The sequence below is a fragment of the Pelophylax lessonae genome (genome assembly GCF_965119305.1).
Source record: "Pelophylax lessonae genome assembly, chromosome: 7".
Classification (NCBI taxonomy): Eukaryota; Metazoa; Chordata; class Amphibia; order Anura; family Ranidae; genus Pelophylax; species Pelophylax lessonae.
Genome location: NC_138774.1, coordinates 115,284,336 through 115,303,278, shown reverse-complemented (window position 1 = coordinate 115,303,278; position 18,943 = coordinate 115,284,336). Strand labels below are relative to the sequence as shown.

The 18,943-nt window shown below is 44.1% G+C and overlaps 1 protein-coding gene across 1 annotated transcript in view; it reads right to left on the bottom strand.

Moving 5' to 3' along the window:
* Positions 1–12,383: 12,383 nt before the first annotated feature.
* WDR44 (WD repeat domain 44) overlaps positions 12,384–18,943 on the bottom strand; it is a 176,293-nt gene continuing 169,733 nt past the window's right edge. The window contains exon 20 of the mRNA XM_082263435.1: positions 12,384–12,573. Coding sequence (XP_082119561.1) covers positions 12,479–12,573 — 95 coding nt within the window. The 3' untranslated portion in view covers positions 12,384–12,478. The remainder of the gene's footprint in view (positions 12,574–18,943) is intronic.

The window sequence follows — 18,943 nt, the reverse complement described above, 5'->3', positions numbered from 1 at the left end:
CGTGCAACTTGCAGGGGCTGATGAGCACTATAGAGGTGGCGTTTCAACGAGCCGGTGTTCTGCCGAAAAATCCAATTCTACAAAATCTCCAACCACGTCACTTCCGTTACTCTCCAGCAGCAATAATTGGAGATTTCGACCAGTTGTTTTCACAGAACAGCGGCAGCGTATACACTACGGTACACAATATAATCAGTGGACATCGTTAGTCCACCAGCAACATGGCTGCCTCCAAGGCAGCGACAACTTTTTTCCTCCAAACAGCCAACTGCTCGTGTACCGTAGTGTATACGCTGCCGCTGTTCTGTGAAAACACCAACTGGTCGAAATCTCCACTTATTTCTGGTGGAGGGTCATCGGAAGTGACGTGGTCGGAGATTTTGGCAAGATGGAGTTTTCAGCAGAACACCAACTTACCAGCACAGCAAGTATAACGACTACAGGTATGTCTTTGCAAGTGATCCGGGTCCAAGTATTTTCACTCTAGCATGTCAGTCCTAATGAAAGAGTGTTGTTGAGCTCAGATACTGTCAGGAGGAAACACAACATTTGAAGAGCTGCAAGACTTGTTCTCCTTTAAACACTTGTTAGCTCCTAAACAGCACCTGCTATTCATGGCAACCAGGGCCAACATTGTTTTAATTATAGAGCACCATCTTGTGGCAGAAAAGGAGAAAAACTTTGGCCAAGCAAACAGTACAACCGAGTTTCTGCACTAGAGCAATTTCTTTTTTTTTCATTTTTTTTTTGCACTCAAGTACAAATCAGCATTTTTGGCTATAACATTTCTTAAACCCCCACTCGAGCATTATATATTTTCTGAAAGCAGAGGACCTGTAGAATAAAAAGATAGTTATTGAAATGTAGCACGATTTGTGCAACTGTTTATTAACACATATTTTAAGGAAGAAATATAAGAAGATGGGGTTGCATCATGTAAATAGATACCAAACATGTCAAGTCTTAACATGGCATGGGTCTATGATATCGCAAAAAAGCTATGATACCTCAAACTCTCCATAGGCGACACTTGAAAAGCCATTAAAGCTCATCCGTTTAGAAATACTGTAACTGTGACGGTGCTAGAATTATTGCTCTCACTCTGGTGTTTGTGACAATACCTCGCATGTGTGGTGGAGTCGCAGTTTACATACATGTGCACACCCTAGGATGTATTTGTGGGGGGTGTGCAGGGCAGCGGAGGTTATGGTCAATTTTTTAAACACATTTTATTAGAACTTTTTATTTATTTATTTTTAACTTAAAGGGGAAGTACAGCCGAAGCTCATTTGACTGTACTTCTCCTGTGGATCACAGGAGTGCAGTTCATTTTGCACTCCTGTGACCCGTTTTCAGCAAAGAGCGGGCTAAATTCCGCTCTCTGCTGACATCACAGAATAGGTCCGAGCATCACCTGCCCGAGTCCATAGGCTTGGGCATCATCGCAAACATGGAGTCGGGATCTGCCCATATGCCTGGACCGGCACCTGACTCAGCGAGCCCCTGAAAGCCTGAGCTGGCCGCTCCTGCCCCCTCCACAGCCCAGCGCTCCAGTGAGTGAGGAGGGGGCAGAGTAGCAGCTCTCTGCTCAGGGAGCTGTGAGAAATGAGCAATTAGAGGTGTTCGATCGCTTGGTTCTCAGTGTTAGAGGCACCGGGATACTGATGCTGCATCCACTTAGATAAGTATAAATGAAAAAATATAAAACCCATACATCTCTTTTAATTGCTAGTGTAGCAATGCCCCCTTGGGGGTTGCTTGTAGTTGCATGTTCTTCTGTGTCGCCTTGACCCTGTTAACTGTCCAGCCTTCCTGACACTCTAGGTTCAGACATGTTGTATATACCTTTAAATAACACTCTGACACAATGCGAATTTGCTTTAACTCTTTCAGATTTACTTGCTCAAAAGAAAGACTTAAGAAGGGGTTTTAGTAAACCAAGCCCTAGATAAACAGCCAAGACTCATTGAAATAATACGAGGAAACAGTTAAACGACCATTAGCAGTGACAAGTAAATAACACCAATGTACACAATAACAGACAGTAGGTGAATGGATCTCTCAGGAAAGCTATAATTTGCTATGAGGAATACTCCTACTAAAGGGGAACCCCAGGCCAGCCTATAATACCTCTATCCTAATGAGAGATGAGGGAATCCAGATACCAGTAGCGTGTCTCCTTAAAAGCAATAAAATAGCAATGTTCAGAATGCAAGGCCTTGCTATCATCTTCACAGGCAGTTGGAGCTCAAAGAACAAAGAATTCTTAAATGCAGCACTGAGTGAGACAATAAGTGCAAAGTAGCTGGTTCTGACTAGAGGTAATCCGCTTATTGATCCAGGTGTAGGGTGTTTGTATACAGTGTTCAAAGAGATGTAGTAGTGGCTGATAACTGGGCTTTGAGCAAGTGCTCGCTCACCAATCCTGAAGACCGCTTAATAACTCCTTGGAGAACAGTCAACTCTCCGCGCTGCAAGCAACTGAGATAGCTGTGGTCTGCTAAATCAGCGAGCCCACTGACTCCGATACGATCAGCGAGGCTTCTGGGGTGTTCTCGACGTTGCGAGCATCGTCCGCCCCACATGAGCTGAGTCTGCAGATGCCTGGGTGTCGTGCAGTAGGCCGCAGTTCTCGCTCACAGTGGCGATGCACACACTATGGATCCCAGGAAGTAAGAGAGCGTGGGCCTTGTCAGCAGATCTCTTTATAGTCTCTCCCATAATTCTCCCCTGGAGCAAATGGCCTGCTGGGAGGTGTAGTCCATGAACAGTTCAGCAGTTCAGTGATATCTCTTCAGGAGACCACAGTTCCTAAAATGCTCTCTTTTAGTCTCAGGAGGAGTATGATGCATGAAATCCGAAGCCAGCACTAGGGGAGTATAGAGAGAGTCTAGGAAACAGTGGACAAGTCTGCAGTGTCAGGTAATAAAAAAGGAAACTAGTGAAGGACAAAGGGTCCTTCACAGTGAAAGGAATCAACTAAGGGTACCCATGAGGCAGATTTCAAAAATATATGAAAAAAAACTTTATTTGGCACTTGTGCCGTGAAAAGCAATGGTATACAAGTGAGAGGATGTGACAACAATTTAAAAACCAGTTAAGAACAAACAGTAAGGATGGACCCGCAACCACAAGGATTGCTGCAATTAGCTGGTATAATGACACATAAAAACCAATGATAGCTAATGTGGCTAAACAACTGATTATTGCACTGTACCAGGGAGGTCACTGATCAGTGACTAAATACTTCCAGGTATCAAGGAAAGTACTAAATAGCAGCCAATACGAATATCCCAATAATAGAAAGGAATTGATGCTTGAACCAATAGTGTCTGACACCAATGAGATATTGCACTGTCCCGGGTTACTAGTAGTAGATGGCCAATAAGCACATAGGGGTAGAAATGTCCCAAGAGGTTTCCAAGGTGGTGCAAGACGTGAGGCTAGGATAGCACCACAGTCCGGTATTCCGATCAAAAGATAGCTGATGCCGGGCTGAGCCTCATGTGCAAAGAAGGGATAGGATGGCAAACCGAACAGGGTATAGAATTCTAGTTGAAGCCATGAATATTGAATGTGTCTGCCATCTAATGATTCGCAATGCATGCCATAGCACAGTTCCATGTAGTATATTATACCTCCGTGTATGTATCTTCAAGCATGCCGGTGATGGCGTTCCTCATCTAGCGTTCTCCGACCGCACTCACTCAACAGACTTCCTGGTAGGACGTTCAGACCCAGCGTGCACGGCCTGATGTCACGTCCGGCATGAGGAGTTCAGAGGCGGGGGAACAGAAAGGAAGCGGCCATATCGTGATCCAGCAGTAGCGGAGGAGTCGGGTCCATCAACTGAGGACAGCTGACATGTTTCACTGGCTGAGCGCCGGTTTCTTCAGAGCTAGGGGTGGGATGTGAACACTTCAGTATTTATAGTAATTACCTAATTGGGTACAGCAGTGCAGGTGCAATAATCATTCTAGAACCGACAATTGTAATGTCCAATTTTATCCACTAGATGTCAGCACCTGCAGCTATATAAATACATGGCAAATTAACCATACCCACCAGCGTCAAGCTTACCTTTCCATGGAGTATACATAGAGACACTCCAATTGTACACCCCATGGAAATCCAAGCTATTAAGCTGAATATTGACTATTTGCTGCAAACAAACATGAATTAAAAAAAAAAAAAATATATATATATATATATATATATATATATATATATATATATATATATATATATATACACACACACACAATAAAAATCCACACAGGTAATGGAGGTCATCTTGAGAAATCAGAAAGAAGGGCAGTGTTTTGCTGATGGTGTTGTGCATTTTGCCATGAAGACTTCAGTCCCCGGTGTCCCCTGATATACCCTAAAAGCATACACATAGAGACCATGTGACTTGAGTAAACCAAATAGTAGACATGGTTACTCCCGTGACCAATGGATGGGTATATCAACATCGGGGACTACAGTAGGGATCAAGGTCTTCTTAACACATAAACCCGACAGAGATGAATTAAATATCAATACCATATGTTTCTACATGACAGGTTATTAACAAAATTAGTAAATGGGGGAGGGCAGGGGCATCCCTGTAGTACTACCAGGATTGCACCTACCGATAGCGTATATTTCCACTCCACTTGTTTTTTTACTTTTTAAACTTTCTTACAAATTATATATTTTTTCTTTTGGGGGGGGGGGGGGGGGTTTGGGCAGCACATCACATTCATCCCTGCCAAACTAGGAGTCCAGGTTCACAGACTGAGATATGTAATCAATCAGATTGTATAAACACAAAGCTTGTGCTGAGAGGCCAGGGATCTGTCCGTTGTAATACTGGCCGGGTGCATGTTCAATTCAATGTAGAGAAACCTCATGAGTATTACAGGCATTTATTAGACAATGTTAGTTAATAAAAGCAAGAACAAACAGCCAGCTGTACAGGGGTAAGTAGAAAGACCTGAAAGAATGGGTCCTCTAACTCTCTCTTGGCCAAGGAGATAGGTAGTGGCAGGGGCTGTCAAGCCAATAGAAACCCAGAGAAGGAACTGAGAGCTACACGCTAGTGGGCGGAAAGCCTGGAATGCCAGTGGGGCCTGTGTCCCGGTAGAAAGCCCCAAAGGGGAGTGATCTTGCTGCTCCCACTCTTTCCCAATGGCAGGGGAGAAGGGGAAATAGTGTGTCGAATGCCAACCAGCAGCGTCACTGGCTGCCGCAAAGCTTAGTTTGCCTTTTCGGCACTTCCTGACCTGGAATCAACTGTTTAGCCCTCAAGGAGAGCTGCGGGGCAGACAACCACAAGGGAGTCGCTCCACGTATAGTGTCAAGCCGTGTCTTTGGCAATGACGTGTTCCAGGGCCACACTCTTCCTTCAAGTTGCCATGGACAAGGCTTGTAGCTGTACATGGTGGTGAGCGACTCCCTTGTGGTGGTCTGCCCTGTGGCTCCCCATCAGGGCTGGATGACTTATGTCTCTGCATTTTTGGTTTTGACCAATGACACCCTCTTCCTTTACTTTGTGTGGGTCTTGGTTAATCAGTCATGTCCTCACTGTCGCTGGTCATGGCAGCAGTTGGTACAGCTACTGCCGCAGTGTTGATTGAAGAGAAGGAGCAGCAAAGAAAGAGGAACATAGATACTGGATCCAGCTAGTCATTGCAAATAGGGAAGAGGGAGGACAGTTCTGAGTCATGTATAATGACCTCCGTGCATATGAGGAAAAGTTCTTGCAACCCCCAATTCCAAAAAATTTGGGACGCTTTGTGAAATCTACATAAAAACAAAATGCAATAATTTGGAAATCTCATAAATCCGTATTTTGTTCACAATGGAAAAACTATCAAAATGTTTAAACTAAGAAAATATTCAATTTTAAGAAAAAAGGTAAGTTTAAAATTGATGGCAGCAACGCCTCTCAAAAAAGTTGGGAGAGGGCCATGTTTGCCATAGTGTACCATCTCCTCACTCTGTACACATCTGGGAACTGAGAAGGACAGTTGCTGGAGTTTCGAGAGAGGAATGTTTCCCATTCTTGCCGGATATTGGATTTTATTTGCTCAACAGTTCTGGGTCAGGTCAAATATTGAATTTTAACATTTGCCAAATCTTTTAAATTGGTGAAAGGTCTGAACTGCAGGCTAAGCACCCGGACTCCTCTACTACAAAGCCATGCTCTTGTCCTAGATGCAGTATGCGGTTTAGCATTGTCCTGCTGAAATATGCAAGAACTTCTCTGAAAAAGATGTCATCTGGAAGGGAGCATATGCTGCTCTAAAACCTGGATATATCTTTCAGCATTGATGGTACCTGTTCAGTTGTGCAAGCTGCCCATTTCATACGCACTAATGCACCCACATACAATCAGAGATTCAGGCTTTTGAACTGAGTGCTGACAACAAGACAGAAGGTCCATCTCCTCTTCAGTCTGGAGGACACAGATCTCATGGTTGCCAAAAAGAATGTCACATTTTGATTCATCTGACTACAGAACAGTTTTCCACTTTGATAGAGCTTTACCTTGAATTTTTGCATGGCAGGGTGAACTGTGTTCACAGACAGAGAACTTTTGGAAGTACTCTTGAGCCCATGCAGTGATGTCCTTCACAGAACCTTTAGCAGATTCTGGGTCACAGGAGAGCACAAGTAAGTGCTTTCCTGTTACCCACAAGACAAGTATGGGCAAAAAAAGCTTTGGCCAGGCTTCTGTTTTTAGCTAAAGACCTTTTGAATTAAAACGTCTATTCAATTTAAACCTTGTCTGTAGGAAAAGAATTCAAGAACTGGTGAACGTCAGTTTACACTTAGGAAACCATAATTAATTATTTCAGAAGACAATTAGCAACAGCAACCCTATTATTTTCATTCTTATAGTTATAAAAGCAAAGGGAACTACTTGCATTTTGCTGCAGTCAGCCCCCACCCTCATCTCTGGGATTAGGCCAAGGAATTTATATTAATGTGGTCTTTGATGCAGGGGGATCAGTCAGTGTGAACTCAAAGATTACCAAGTCTAGGTAGGGTGGGAAGGTCTTGTATTGGCAATTGGCTACATAAACCCTGTTTAAAATATGGGCTCTAGACTGTGAACAACCCCATCCTTCTTTAGAGTGGAACTATAGGCAACACTTTTTTTTACCCATTTTGGATAATGTAAGGCAGGGTTATAACACTTGTCAGTTTTTGTTGGCATCTGTGTCCTATTACAGAGATTCCCTTCCACTTCCTGTCTCATAGCCAAAACAGGAAGTGAGAGGAAATCCCTACAAATTAAGGGAATCCCTAGGTCACCAAAACTAGTGTGTGCCCATTGAAAGATTTCTGGGGACAGTAAAAAAAAAATCTGGGATTGCCTGTTACTTTCAATAATAAATGATAAACAGAATAAGAGAGGGTGAATCTCCCTAACAGGGACAGAGGTAGTAAAATAAATCCATTTACACCCTTTCCAGAACTAAAAAGTTATACTTTATGTTCTTCGTCATTCAACCCCCATCCATACCCTTCCAGTACTGGCCGCAGCTACAGGAAGGGGTTACTTGTTATCAGCACACCCACATGCATTGAACCATATACAAAAACTAAAGTCCATTCCTATTTTCTGTGATAAGCTTTTAATAAGATTGTTTCTTTTGTTACACTATTAACCATCAACAACATTTCCAGAAGAAGCCAGAATGTTATTTCATTGGTATTTAGTGACAATATTTACATACATTTCATTAACTAGAATATCTAAACAGAAAAAAAGCCTCCACTTTTACTACAATAGTTAAAAAATGTAAACAGTTTTTTCCCCATTTTTTTTTTTTTATTTTATTTTTATTTTACACAGGGGGAGGAAACACAAACGCTAGAGCAAAAACAGAAGAAAAAAATCCCCTAAAATAAAAATAAAAAAATAGCTTAAAGGGGTTCTCCACCCAGATATGGACTTCTCTAGCAAACAGCTAGTTGTCACCAATATTTTCCATGGTGCAAATGACCATGATCATTTCATCCACTAGGCATCTGATGCAGTTACCTATGGAACTGTAGGGTGGCAGCACCGTGGAAACAGTCATTTAGGGATAGCCTGCACCTGACTGCTGAGACAACTGAGCTGTAACAGACCGAGAACTGTACAGATGCAGGGTGCAGAAACGCTTTACTCTCCCCTGATGAGTGAAAGGAATGAGATTCTCTCTACCGTATACACAGAGATATTGTGCCCTAGTGTGCAAAGCAAGTGATACAAATTAATCAAAATTTCACAACAGAAAGAAAGACATAGCAAATGGCAGCTAGTAGTATCTCAAGTCTGCAGACTGATTTCTTTGTATATAATATTGACCCAATAGAAACATTTTCATTTTATCAGAACAGGAGGCAATGAGCAGAAAATGTGTGCAATTCAAACTTTTAGGTATCCACCTATTACATCAGAAATAATAAGATGATTTGCCAATTTCTGCTTATAATAGCTAGCTGTCTACGTTTATTATCCATTCTAAATGGTCAATCTACACAAACCTGATTGGTGAATTGGTGGATAGATGTTGGTGAACTGAATTTACACATTGGCTTCTTTTTTAGGTTTAGCTGAGTTCCCAGGCCTGGCTACCTGCTGCAGCCATTGCCCATACTCCCTAAATGTATCATCTATTGATGTAGCAAGAATGTTGTGGTTCCCCCTTTAGTAGAATAACAGTCTCTATAGGAAGATTATGCATAAACTTCAGAGCCTAATTCTTGCCAGTTCATTCTCCAGCAGATATGACTTGAGCTGATTAAGCCCAACAGTGTATACTTATAGTAGAACAATTCTCCTGCACTTGAGTAGAACATAGGCCAGAGGGAAGAGAGATACTTCAAACTTGAGTGGGCAAGCTTGTGGTCTTGCTGCCCCTTCAGGATCAAGGGTATCCGAAACCAACTAGGAGACAACAAAAAAGAAAAAGGGCGCACCGACCTAGTGCATTACCACTAAAAATGTATTAAAAATGTTAAAAAGCATATATTATACTCGCAAAGCAGGAGTGTATAACCACACATCAACATAAATACACATATAGTCTCCAAGGTAGCCAAGGAACCGCACTGTGCTGAATGGTATACAGTGTGCCGCATGGGGCTGCTGTGTCTAGGCTGACGCGTTTCAGAGGCAAACCCCCTTCCTCAGAGCCAAAAAAAGAGTTGCTGCGGTTCCTTGGCTACCTTGGAGACTATATGTGTATTATGTTGATGTGTGGTTATACACACCTGCTTTGTGAGTATAATATATACTTAACATTTTTAATACATTTTATTGGTAATGCACTAGGTCGGTGCGCCCTTTTTCATTTTTGTTGTCTTCTAGTGTATACTTATACCCCGACCCTTTCATTGATTATGAGAGCCAGATATGGATACAATAGCAGTTATGTGTGAGAGACTATACCGTCTGCCTACTATCAACAAGGAAGTTACAGACATAGGGCCAAAGAAAACATCTGGGTTGGGGGATGTTCACTCTCTGCCTCAAGACATCAATCCTATTTTTCTGACAGTTTGATGATCTATTCTTTTGTTAACATTTAGCAAAATTAAGACATTGGCAGATGGAAGGTGTGTACTAACGTCTTTATTCCACCAAAGTCTTCTCATAGATTCTATCTAGAGGAGCTTCTGCTTCAACCCACATCTAGGATAACAATTTAGATTTCCTCCAAAGAGACTTCACATGAAAATTCTGCCTGGTCAAGGTGATGGAATGGTGCTCCGATGGTTTTTCCAATGTTCAGAGGTGGAAAAAAGGAGTGGCTTGCATGTTCAGAGAAGGGGTATACACCAACCTAAAATTAACTTTTGCTGTCTTCAGGTAGATTTAAACATAATTCAAGTTAGTTTATAACTCCTCTACATGTGTATTAGGGTTTTTTTCTTGCTACCATAACTCCAGTTGGAATAAAAATGGCCAAGCAACAAAAGAAAGCAAATCATCATGTTAATATCGCCCTAAGGATTAAAGCTGGAGAGAATGGACATTGACCATCATGTTTAAGAAAAAAAAAAAAAAAACATTTGGAGACCCAGTTAGCAAATTTTGTAAATGGTATGTAAAGCTTTGTGGAGTTTAAGTATGCTTGAAATAGGAGTATAGTTGTGGCAGAATAACTCAAAGATGACAAAAGTGTTTCATGCGGTGCAACTGTGTACCTGGATTTGTCTCTACAGCAAGTTCAATGTACACTGTAACTAACAAACACATGATCTCTTTACACTACATTATTGGGCTCATCACAATTTCTGTAGCTTACGTACAATGGAACGGATTTGTATTGCAGCCACATGAGATTATGAAGGGAACGCCTTACATTCAGTGATCTGGATAGGCCTGAGATATACTGTCCTGATGTCACAAATAAAATCTCTTCTAGACAGTTTCACATCTGTAAATATAACAATTTTGTTCTGTGCAGCCTCACTGCACAGATGTCTACTGAAAAAAACCCCAGATGTCGCCAAAAGTAGTGCAGGAACTACTTTTGGAAATCGGTGTGGTGCTGCAAAGTAGGCGTCGCGCAGATTTGGGCGGTGCTGTTGCTGGCCACAGGCTGTGACTCTACATGTCAAATCGCCCCGATGTGAACAAGGGCTACAACCTAGAAGCTAACTGGTTACAATGCACAGCTGCACCAGATTCAGTGTGCACCAGTTTTAGTAAATCTTCCCCACAGCCCTAGATTTTTTTTTTTTTTTTTCTGTCCAGGAGTTTTACTGGGACACTCCATACATGGTATGCTTTGAAGCTGAATTTTCCTGAAACTGCATGCTAGATTGCAAGGTGAATAGGGCTAAAAAGTTGTTTTATCTTTTTTTTACAGTGTCTATTTAAAACCGTTACAAGTGGACACTGGGTGGATAAATCACCCAAAAGTTGTCTCAGGGACAAAATAAGAAGTTTGCTTTTGGTAGGCTACAACTGCTAGGAGCTAAAAATACATCCATGTTAAAATGTGGTAAAGCAAAAACAAGGTGCTTTTAGGTTGAAGAAAAAAAGAAGAAAAAGGGAGGGGGGAGCTTCAGGATTTTCTTCAACATTGACATCCAGATAAGTTTGTAATAAAGCTCAGAAAGTCCCTTTAAAGGGGTAGCAGGGGTATCCGGGCTTGAGGATAAACCTTTATTATATATATATATATATATATATATATATATATATATATATATATACACACACACACACATATACACACACATACATACACATAGGTTACCTAACCTCTTGGCACCGGCAGCACGCAAATATGCAGCCTCCTGGTGGTTGGGCCTTGGCGCAGAGTGGCCCCATATTTGCATGCCTTTGTGCAAATACAGCTGTACTGAGAGTGTGTGCCCTGCGCACTCCCAGCACAGTTACCAGCGGTGAACAGAAAGTTCCCAAAGGCTGCTTGCTATCAGGAGCTTTCCGATCATGTGACCGCTGTGACAGCCAATCACGGCGGTCCCATGATCATTAACCCTGCCTTGCATCCTAAACCTCTTAAAGGGCCAGGAGGTACCGGCTCCAAGGGGTTAAAGCAGCCAGATGCTGGATTTTACTTCATCAGAGGCACTAAAAAAAATGGCCGCTGGAGCCAAACTAAAGGACTCCATTTTGTTTTGCACTAATTTCACTATTCATTGGGGCTGATTTACTAAAACTTGATAGTGCAAAATCAGGTGCAGCTGTGCATTGTAGCCAATCAGCGTCTAAAATTAAGCTTTTTCAAATAGGTTTGACAAAAAAAAAAAAAACATTGAAGCCAATTGGTGCAACTGTGCACAGCTCCACCAGACTTTTCACTCTCTAGTTTTAGGCCCTGTTCACACTGGAGCGTTTTTCAGCTCGTAAAACGCTCATCTCTGAAGTCTCAAACGCTCAACAAGCAAAATCCCATTAATTTCAATGGCTCCTGTTCACATATGAGTATTTTGGTGCCTGAAGCAAAACGCCTGAAGCTCAAAAAAGTACATGAGCTTCTTTTTTTGGCAGATTACAAGTGTTTTTGTTAGATGTTGATGCCTTCCTCCAAAACACCTGCAAAAAAACACCCAAAAAACACCTGAAAACAATATGCTCAGGTGTGAATGGAGCCTTAGAAAATGAATCCCATTGTGTCAAAAAAAGTGGCACCCCATGGATTGAACTTAAGAAAAAAAAAAGCAGCCATGAATTCAATGAGCTGTGTATTGTGTATGGTTAAGCTTCCATTTAATAAGCAGTAAAAAAAAAAAAAAAAAAAAAAAAAAAAAAAGTGAGCAGAAATGTGGTCACTGGGGAATACGAGAGATGATCAGGAGCACAAACATTCTGGTCACACCATTACTGTAGAAACTGGATCATTGAACCCAGGATCGCTGTTGGGCTGTCTTCAAGTGCAAAGACAACTGCTGCAGTAATATGACCCCTGCTAGTATAATTGTTGGCTACCAATGTAGCTTTCCTCCATCACATAAGGACTTAAGACATGTTCTTTTTCTTGTTAATGAACACTTTGATGGCGCCTGTGAAATCCGCAGACAAGAGCACTTCTGTGTGGTCAGGCTTCAAAGCCCCTGAAAAAGCAAAAATCACCAAAATTAGTTTTTTCCCCAAATGGAGAGAACATTGTAATGACCCATTTAAACCTAGACATAGGCTGCAGCATTCAACATAGTACCAATGTCTTAAAGTGGAGTTCCAGACATTTTGTGCTTATTAAGAGGCAGCAGCTACATAAAGTGTATCTGCTGACTTTTAATAAACACACACTCACCTGTCCCACAATCCAGCTATGCGGCCACCTGAAGCATCGGTTCTCTCCCTCACCTCCCCCCGGCATTACTAGTGTGGGTACCCGGCTGGGACAGCTTTCGGCTTCACAGCTGGGTGCACACTGCGCATGCATGAGTCGCGCTGACATGTCCCAGAAGATTGCAGGGAGGGAGGGGGAGAGGAGAACTTCCACTCAGGCCACCTACCAAATTGGGAGCTGGTACCTGTCAAAACTAGGTACCCCCCCCCCCAAGAAAAAAGACATGCCATATGTGGCATGTCAGGGGGTCAGGAGTCCTTAAGCGGAAGTTCCACTTTTGGGTGGAACTCCGCTTTAATGTGTGAATGGACTCTTCTAGCTTCCCTTTAAAATAAAACAAAAAATATATCAGCGCACAGTAAATACTAGCGAAAACCCAGCAGCTGCATTGACTTTACATTTTAATCTTTTTATAATTTATATATTTTGTTTCAGTCACTTACATGATCTATTGTGACTTATGAGCGCTGCACTATTTCTATTCTGTCCCTTTAAAATAAAACTAAAGTACAGCATATGGATGTGAATCAGCCGCAAATAACAGATTTCTTCTGAAATGCATTTTCACACAGAATAATTAATGTACAGGCAAATATTAAACGATATGTATTAAATAAAAAAAAAAAAAAACTGGAGCCAGTATAGGTACCCGAATATGTCTTAAACACATTTTATACTATAATATTTGGCATAGCTGGAATCCTACTTTGAAAGGGGGGGGGGTAGCACTTTGAGCCAATCAGATTCTATTGCTTTGCAAAATGAAAATGCTTACACAGCAAGGAAAAGCACAGGGATGGCCTCAATATTGTGGTGCAACATATTTTTCCAATCACAGGCTGGGTGGGTCTTGGACCAGTCTGCATTGACTAAACAGAATTAGACCCCGTTCAGGTCGCCTGACAGGTCGCCGTAGGTTGCCTGCCATAGAGAAGCTGTGGACCCATTCTAATAGGAGCGACACAAGTCGTTCCTATTTAGGAAAAGGGTCCGGAGCTTCTTTGGGGCGACCCGGAGCGACCTGCATTGACTTCAATGTTATGAAGTCCGTGCCGGCCGCTCCGAGGTCGCGGTACGAGCTGCGCACCGCGACCTGTGAGGTCGCCCCGGCAAGTAGCGTCGCCCCAGTGTGAATGGGGTCTTAAACTTAAAAAAAAAAAAAACAAAAAAAAACACAGGCAGGATCTTTAGGACAGAAGATTTATTCGGTCAAAAATTTACAGCACCATTCTGTGGTGGGATGATGGTATGCGATCTATGGACTCTCCTTGCTCCCCCTTGTGGTCAGTGTCTTTCCTGACCTGGGAGGATCCATACTCAAACAATTAAGTTAAAGTGGAGTTCCACCCATTTTCGTAACTTTAGATCTATGTAATCCCCTTTAAAACGGCTTTTACCAATGGAAACTTTTTTTTTTTGCTAGTAAATACCTTAATTTCTGCTTTATTCCTCCTCTCCTCACTTCCGGGTCCGATCGGTGATGACGTCATTCGGCGATTCGCAGTGTGTGCTGGGATGTATTCCATTCCAGAAATCTCGCAGTATTAACCAGGAGCTGAGCTGTACTGTGTGTATTCAGGCCGTGACCTGCCCCGCCTACTCTCAGTGAGTTGTACTGTATGCATTGTATTCAGGACGTGCTCTGCCCCGCCTCCTCTCAGTGAGCTCAGTAAGGATATAATGCTTTCAGTCCTCGCTCACTGAGAGGAGGCGGGGCAGAGAACAGCCTGAATACAATGCATACAGTACAACTCACTGAGAGTAGGCGGGGCAGGTCACTGAGAGGAGGCGGGGCGGAGGCGGGGCAGATCACGGCTCAGTACAGCTCAGCTCCTGGCTAATACTGCGAGATTTCTGGAATGGAATACATCCCAGCGCACACTGCGAATCGCCGAATGACGTAATCGCCGATCGGACCCGGAAGTGAGGAGAGGAGGAATAAAGCAGAAATTAAGGTATTTACTAGCAAAAAAAAAAAAAAAGTTTCCATTGGTAAAAGCCGTTTTAAATGGGATTACATACATCTATGTAATCCAACCTATTAAAAATGGGTGGAACTCCACTTTAACGAAAAAAAAAAAATATATATATAAAAATAAAACCCCAAAAAAACTGGCAGACTCGATGGATCACTTGGTCTTTTTTCTGCCGTCACTTTTAGGTTTCTAGATTTCTGTGCATATGCTCGAGAGTGACATTGTCGCAGCCTGACCATTCAATCGGACAAAGTTCAACCCTGGGAGAAAGACCAGGTGAAGATGACAGTCAAGAATGCTGACACCACAGTGCTGTAGGGATTGCTTATCGGGTAAGGCTGCCAAAATGTGCCAACATGCTGTGCCTACTAATACAATATGGCAGAAAACTCTCAGGGGCCCACATTTTTTTTTTTTTGCGCTTGTCTGCAGAGAAATGCCTGCCTATGCTGTCTGCAGGGGTGCCCTGAAGTTTTCTGAACAAAATAACTAGTAATTTGGCAGTAAAGCATTCAACTCTGTATATAGGCCTTTCCCTGGAGTTTACATTCCCTTTTCAAAAGTTGTAAGAGGCTAGAATATATTACTCCGATGTTACAAGCATAAAACAAAGACATGCTGGTAGGTTAATTGGATCCTGTATAAAAAAAAATGGCGCTGTGTAAATTGACTGCGCTATATAAGCACCTGAAATAAATAAATAAATAAGGGTAAGTATGATGAAAAATAGCTTTTTTAGTGAGATTTTAATATCTCGTCGTTGTGGCCAGCCCTCTCCACTGTTGCTGTTCCTTATACCTCGCCGGTATCTGTGGAGGACCGGCGTCTGGGGGTGACGCCATTTCTGGCACCCAGCATCCTGCTGCCTATGCTTCTGCAGAAGGCGCGGCAGCCAATAGTGCTATTTTGAGGAAATCTTCCTGCTGCACAGCTGGCACTTTGTATGTAGCAGTGCTTGTGATGGTACCAACGGCCCTTGTGTCACCCTCCAGCCCACACCATCAACTGGACATCTTCCCCATGAGGATGGTTTGCTTGTTCCCACACTGACTTGTGCTACTTTGTATGTTAGTGTGCGATTAATAAATTTGTTATGATTATTTCTTTTCACTGACTTGTCGCCCTTTGTCCTTTGTTGCATACTCGTTTCGGAGAGATCCCACACCTCTCACAGGAGCTGCCGGTCGCTTTTATTTCATCCTTGAGCACACTTTCACAAATCCCCCCTTCTTTTGGACTCATGCCGTTTAGGATTTTGACATGAATGTTTTTAATTTTTATTGATGTATGATGTTTTTATTTTATTCCTGTCATTTCACATTATTTCTTATAATATTTATTTGCATGCACCAGTGAGCACTGATCCACCAACTTCGGCTGGTGTTGCTTTGTCTATGTATTCAGAATGGGAGGGATGACCATTTGTTGGACAGCAGGAGGCGAATTGCAGCCTGCAATTTCTGGAGTTTGTCCAGAGGAAGGAGCACTCTGGTCAAGGCCGAATCCAGAGTCAGGCTCAGATAGTCCAGCTTCGTGGACGGAACCAGAGCAGACATCTGAAAATTTAGAATCCAGCCGAACTCCCGCAGAGTTCGTACTGTGATCTCCAGGTTCTCCATCAGAGCAGAGGGAGACACCCGTTAGTGTAGCAAAGCTAGCACCGGGGCTAACACTTTTGTGAAGACCCGAGGAGCAGATGCGAGACCAAAGGGTAAGCCCCCCCCCAAACTCGTAATGCTCCGCTCCTCCCCCACAGCAAAGCAGAAAAAACGCTGGTGACTGGAACATATTTTTATCTGAAGGTGGGACATCCTTGATATCGATAGAGGCAAGGAAATCTCCCTGATGCAGGGATGCAACCATCGTTTGAATGGACTCCATTCTGATCTTCTGTACCCGCACAAAGCTGTTTAGCGCCTTAAAGTCCAGGATTAGACGCACTTTGCCTTCCTTCCTGGGAACAGTGAACAAATTTGAGTAAAAACCCTTAAAACGTTCCAAGGTCGGAACTGGGACAATCACCCCTTGAAGGAACAGGTCTTGTACCACCCCAAACAAGCCCTGTAAGCAGTTTGAGGACAGGCGCAAGTTGGAAGGAAAAAACCTTGCCGGGGGACAAGAGCGAAACCCAATCTTGTAGCCGAACCCTATGACTTTGTGGACCCGCTTGTTTTGCACCCGGGAAGTCCACGGGTCCGGAAACCAGCGAAGACGTCTCCCAACCTCCGATACGGGTGAGGACGTGCCTTTATGCAGAAGTAGCCTTGTCCACGGGTCTGGAGAAGCCCGATCTTGGCTTGCCTCATCAGGTTCATTTGGATCCTCCAGAAGAGGCCCTGAAAGGCTTCAAGCCCTTGTCAGTCGACCCCGAGGGACGAAAAAACTTCTTATGAGCTGAGAAGGAAGGTCCATGTCTACGACGAGGTTCCTTGCCCTTAGTAGCCTGCGGAAGAAAAGTACTCTTCACCCCTGTGAGACCTTTAATGATGTCATCCAGGGTAGCTCCAAACAGACGATCTCCTTGAAAAGGAAGATCAGTCGAGACCTTTTTTTGAAGTATGGTCCGCAGACTAGCACTTGAGCCAAAAGAAATGCCGAAGGACTACTGCCAAAATAGAAAGGCGAGCCATCAGGGGAACCGCATCTAAAAAGAGGCATCACAGAAACTGCAGCTCCTGGACCAGCTGGTCCGCCAGCTCAGCAAAGGCAGGGGGGAGCTGTTCCCCTTCAGGTCATGATGTTGGAGCTTAGCCCACTCGGTCAGAGTTTGTGATACTAGGGCAATGGTGAATACCGGCCAACATTGCCAAACTGGCAGAGTGTACATAGTGCGGGCCACAGCCTCCGCCTTCCGGTCAGCCGAATCCTTAAAGGCCGGGGACTCTTCAACCGGAATCATGGTGCCTTGTTTAATCTGGAAACTGGAGGGTCCACCACCAATGGCACAGTCCACTTCTTAAGAAGGGACTCCTCATAGGGATAACGCCTAGTAAATCACTTAGGGACCCCACAGGGAAGATTCAGTCATCCCCACTCTTTAGCGGCAATTCTGTCAAAATAGGTTGGGAAAAGAAACACCTTTCCCGCTCTGGATGGCTTCTGAGTGCCAAAGGGCACCTGAGCCTCCGTTGCAGCTTCAGCCGCGGCCATCTTCAGGGTCTCATGCACAGATACAATCAGGGCATCCACCTGCGTGGTTGCTGATGTGGAGGAATCATTCTCACTATCAAACGATTCCAGGTGCGTGGTTGCAGACCCAGCAGGGTGACCCATGTCCGCGGCAGCCAAATCAGATTCAGGATCTGATAAACAGAGGAGGCAGGGGAAGGTCGGAGGGGGGGGGGGGGGGGCACTTTTTGCTAGCCCATTGCCCTCAAGCCACCTTCACCTGGGACACAAGGGACTGCAGGACCGCCGTCAGTGCATGGATGGAAAGTCGGGACCGGGAGTGCCCTGCAGCCTCAGAGTGGGGATCAGGTGGGGAAATGTACTCTAAAGATTCCATGAGTCTCCAGGGGGACCCCACAAAAAGTGTAAAACACTGCTAAGGGACAACCCCACCGTGCTGGCAGCACCACCCGGTCGCCAGGCACAAAACACCAAGCAATCCTCAGCAGAGGGGGATTGGACCCCACCAGATTTACCACCCACAGAAACAGGCACCTGCAGCCACCAGGAGAATCTGCACTACACGTGCGGCTATCAGGAAGTAAAAATCATCCAGGAGTCAGCACCACGAGATGAGGGGCTCCCACCGACAAAATCACTGCCCACAGGGCTCCACTGTTACGGCAGACACTATTTTCAATGGCAAACCACAACAAAATGATTGCTAGAATACACAAATATGGCCGTTGTGTATAGAAACACAGGCTACAACAAAATGGCGGCACTACAAGGCTCCCAGGGACCCAGGAGGGAGACCAAGCCTTAAGGGCAGACCCAGGCAGGACGGGGGGCCCTGGCAGGAGCCCCCACTAGGTACAACCCCCCCCCCCCGCACAGTCCATTGTCTGGTTGCTGGCGGCACACCCCCTACCCTCATGGCCAGTTAGCGCCCTGCCCCCATCCTAGGAAAGTGGCCAGACCACCAAAACAGCCCCAGTGTGGAGGTGGGGGGGGGCAGGATGAGGGACTTGGCAAGGGGGGGTGCCT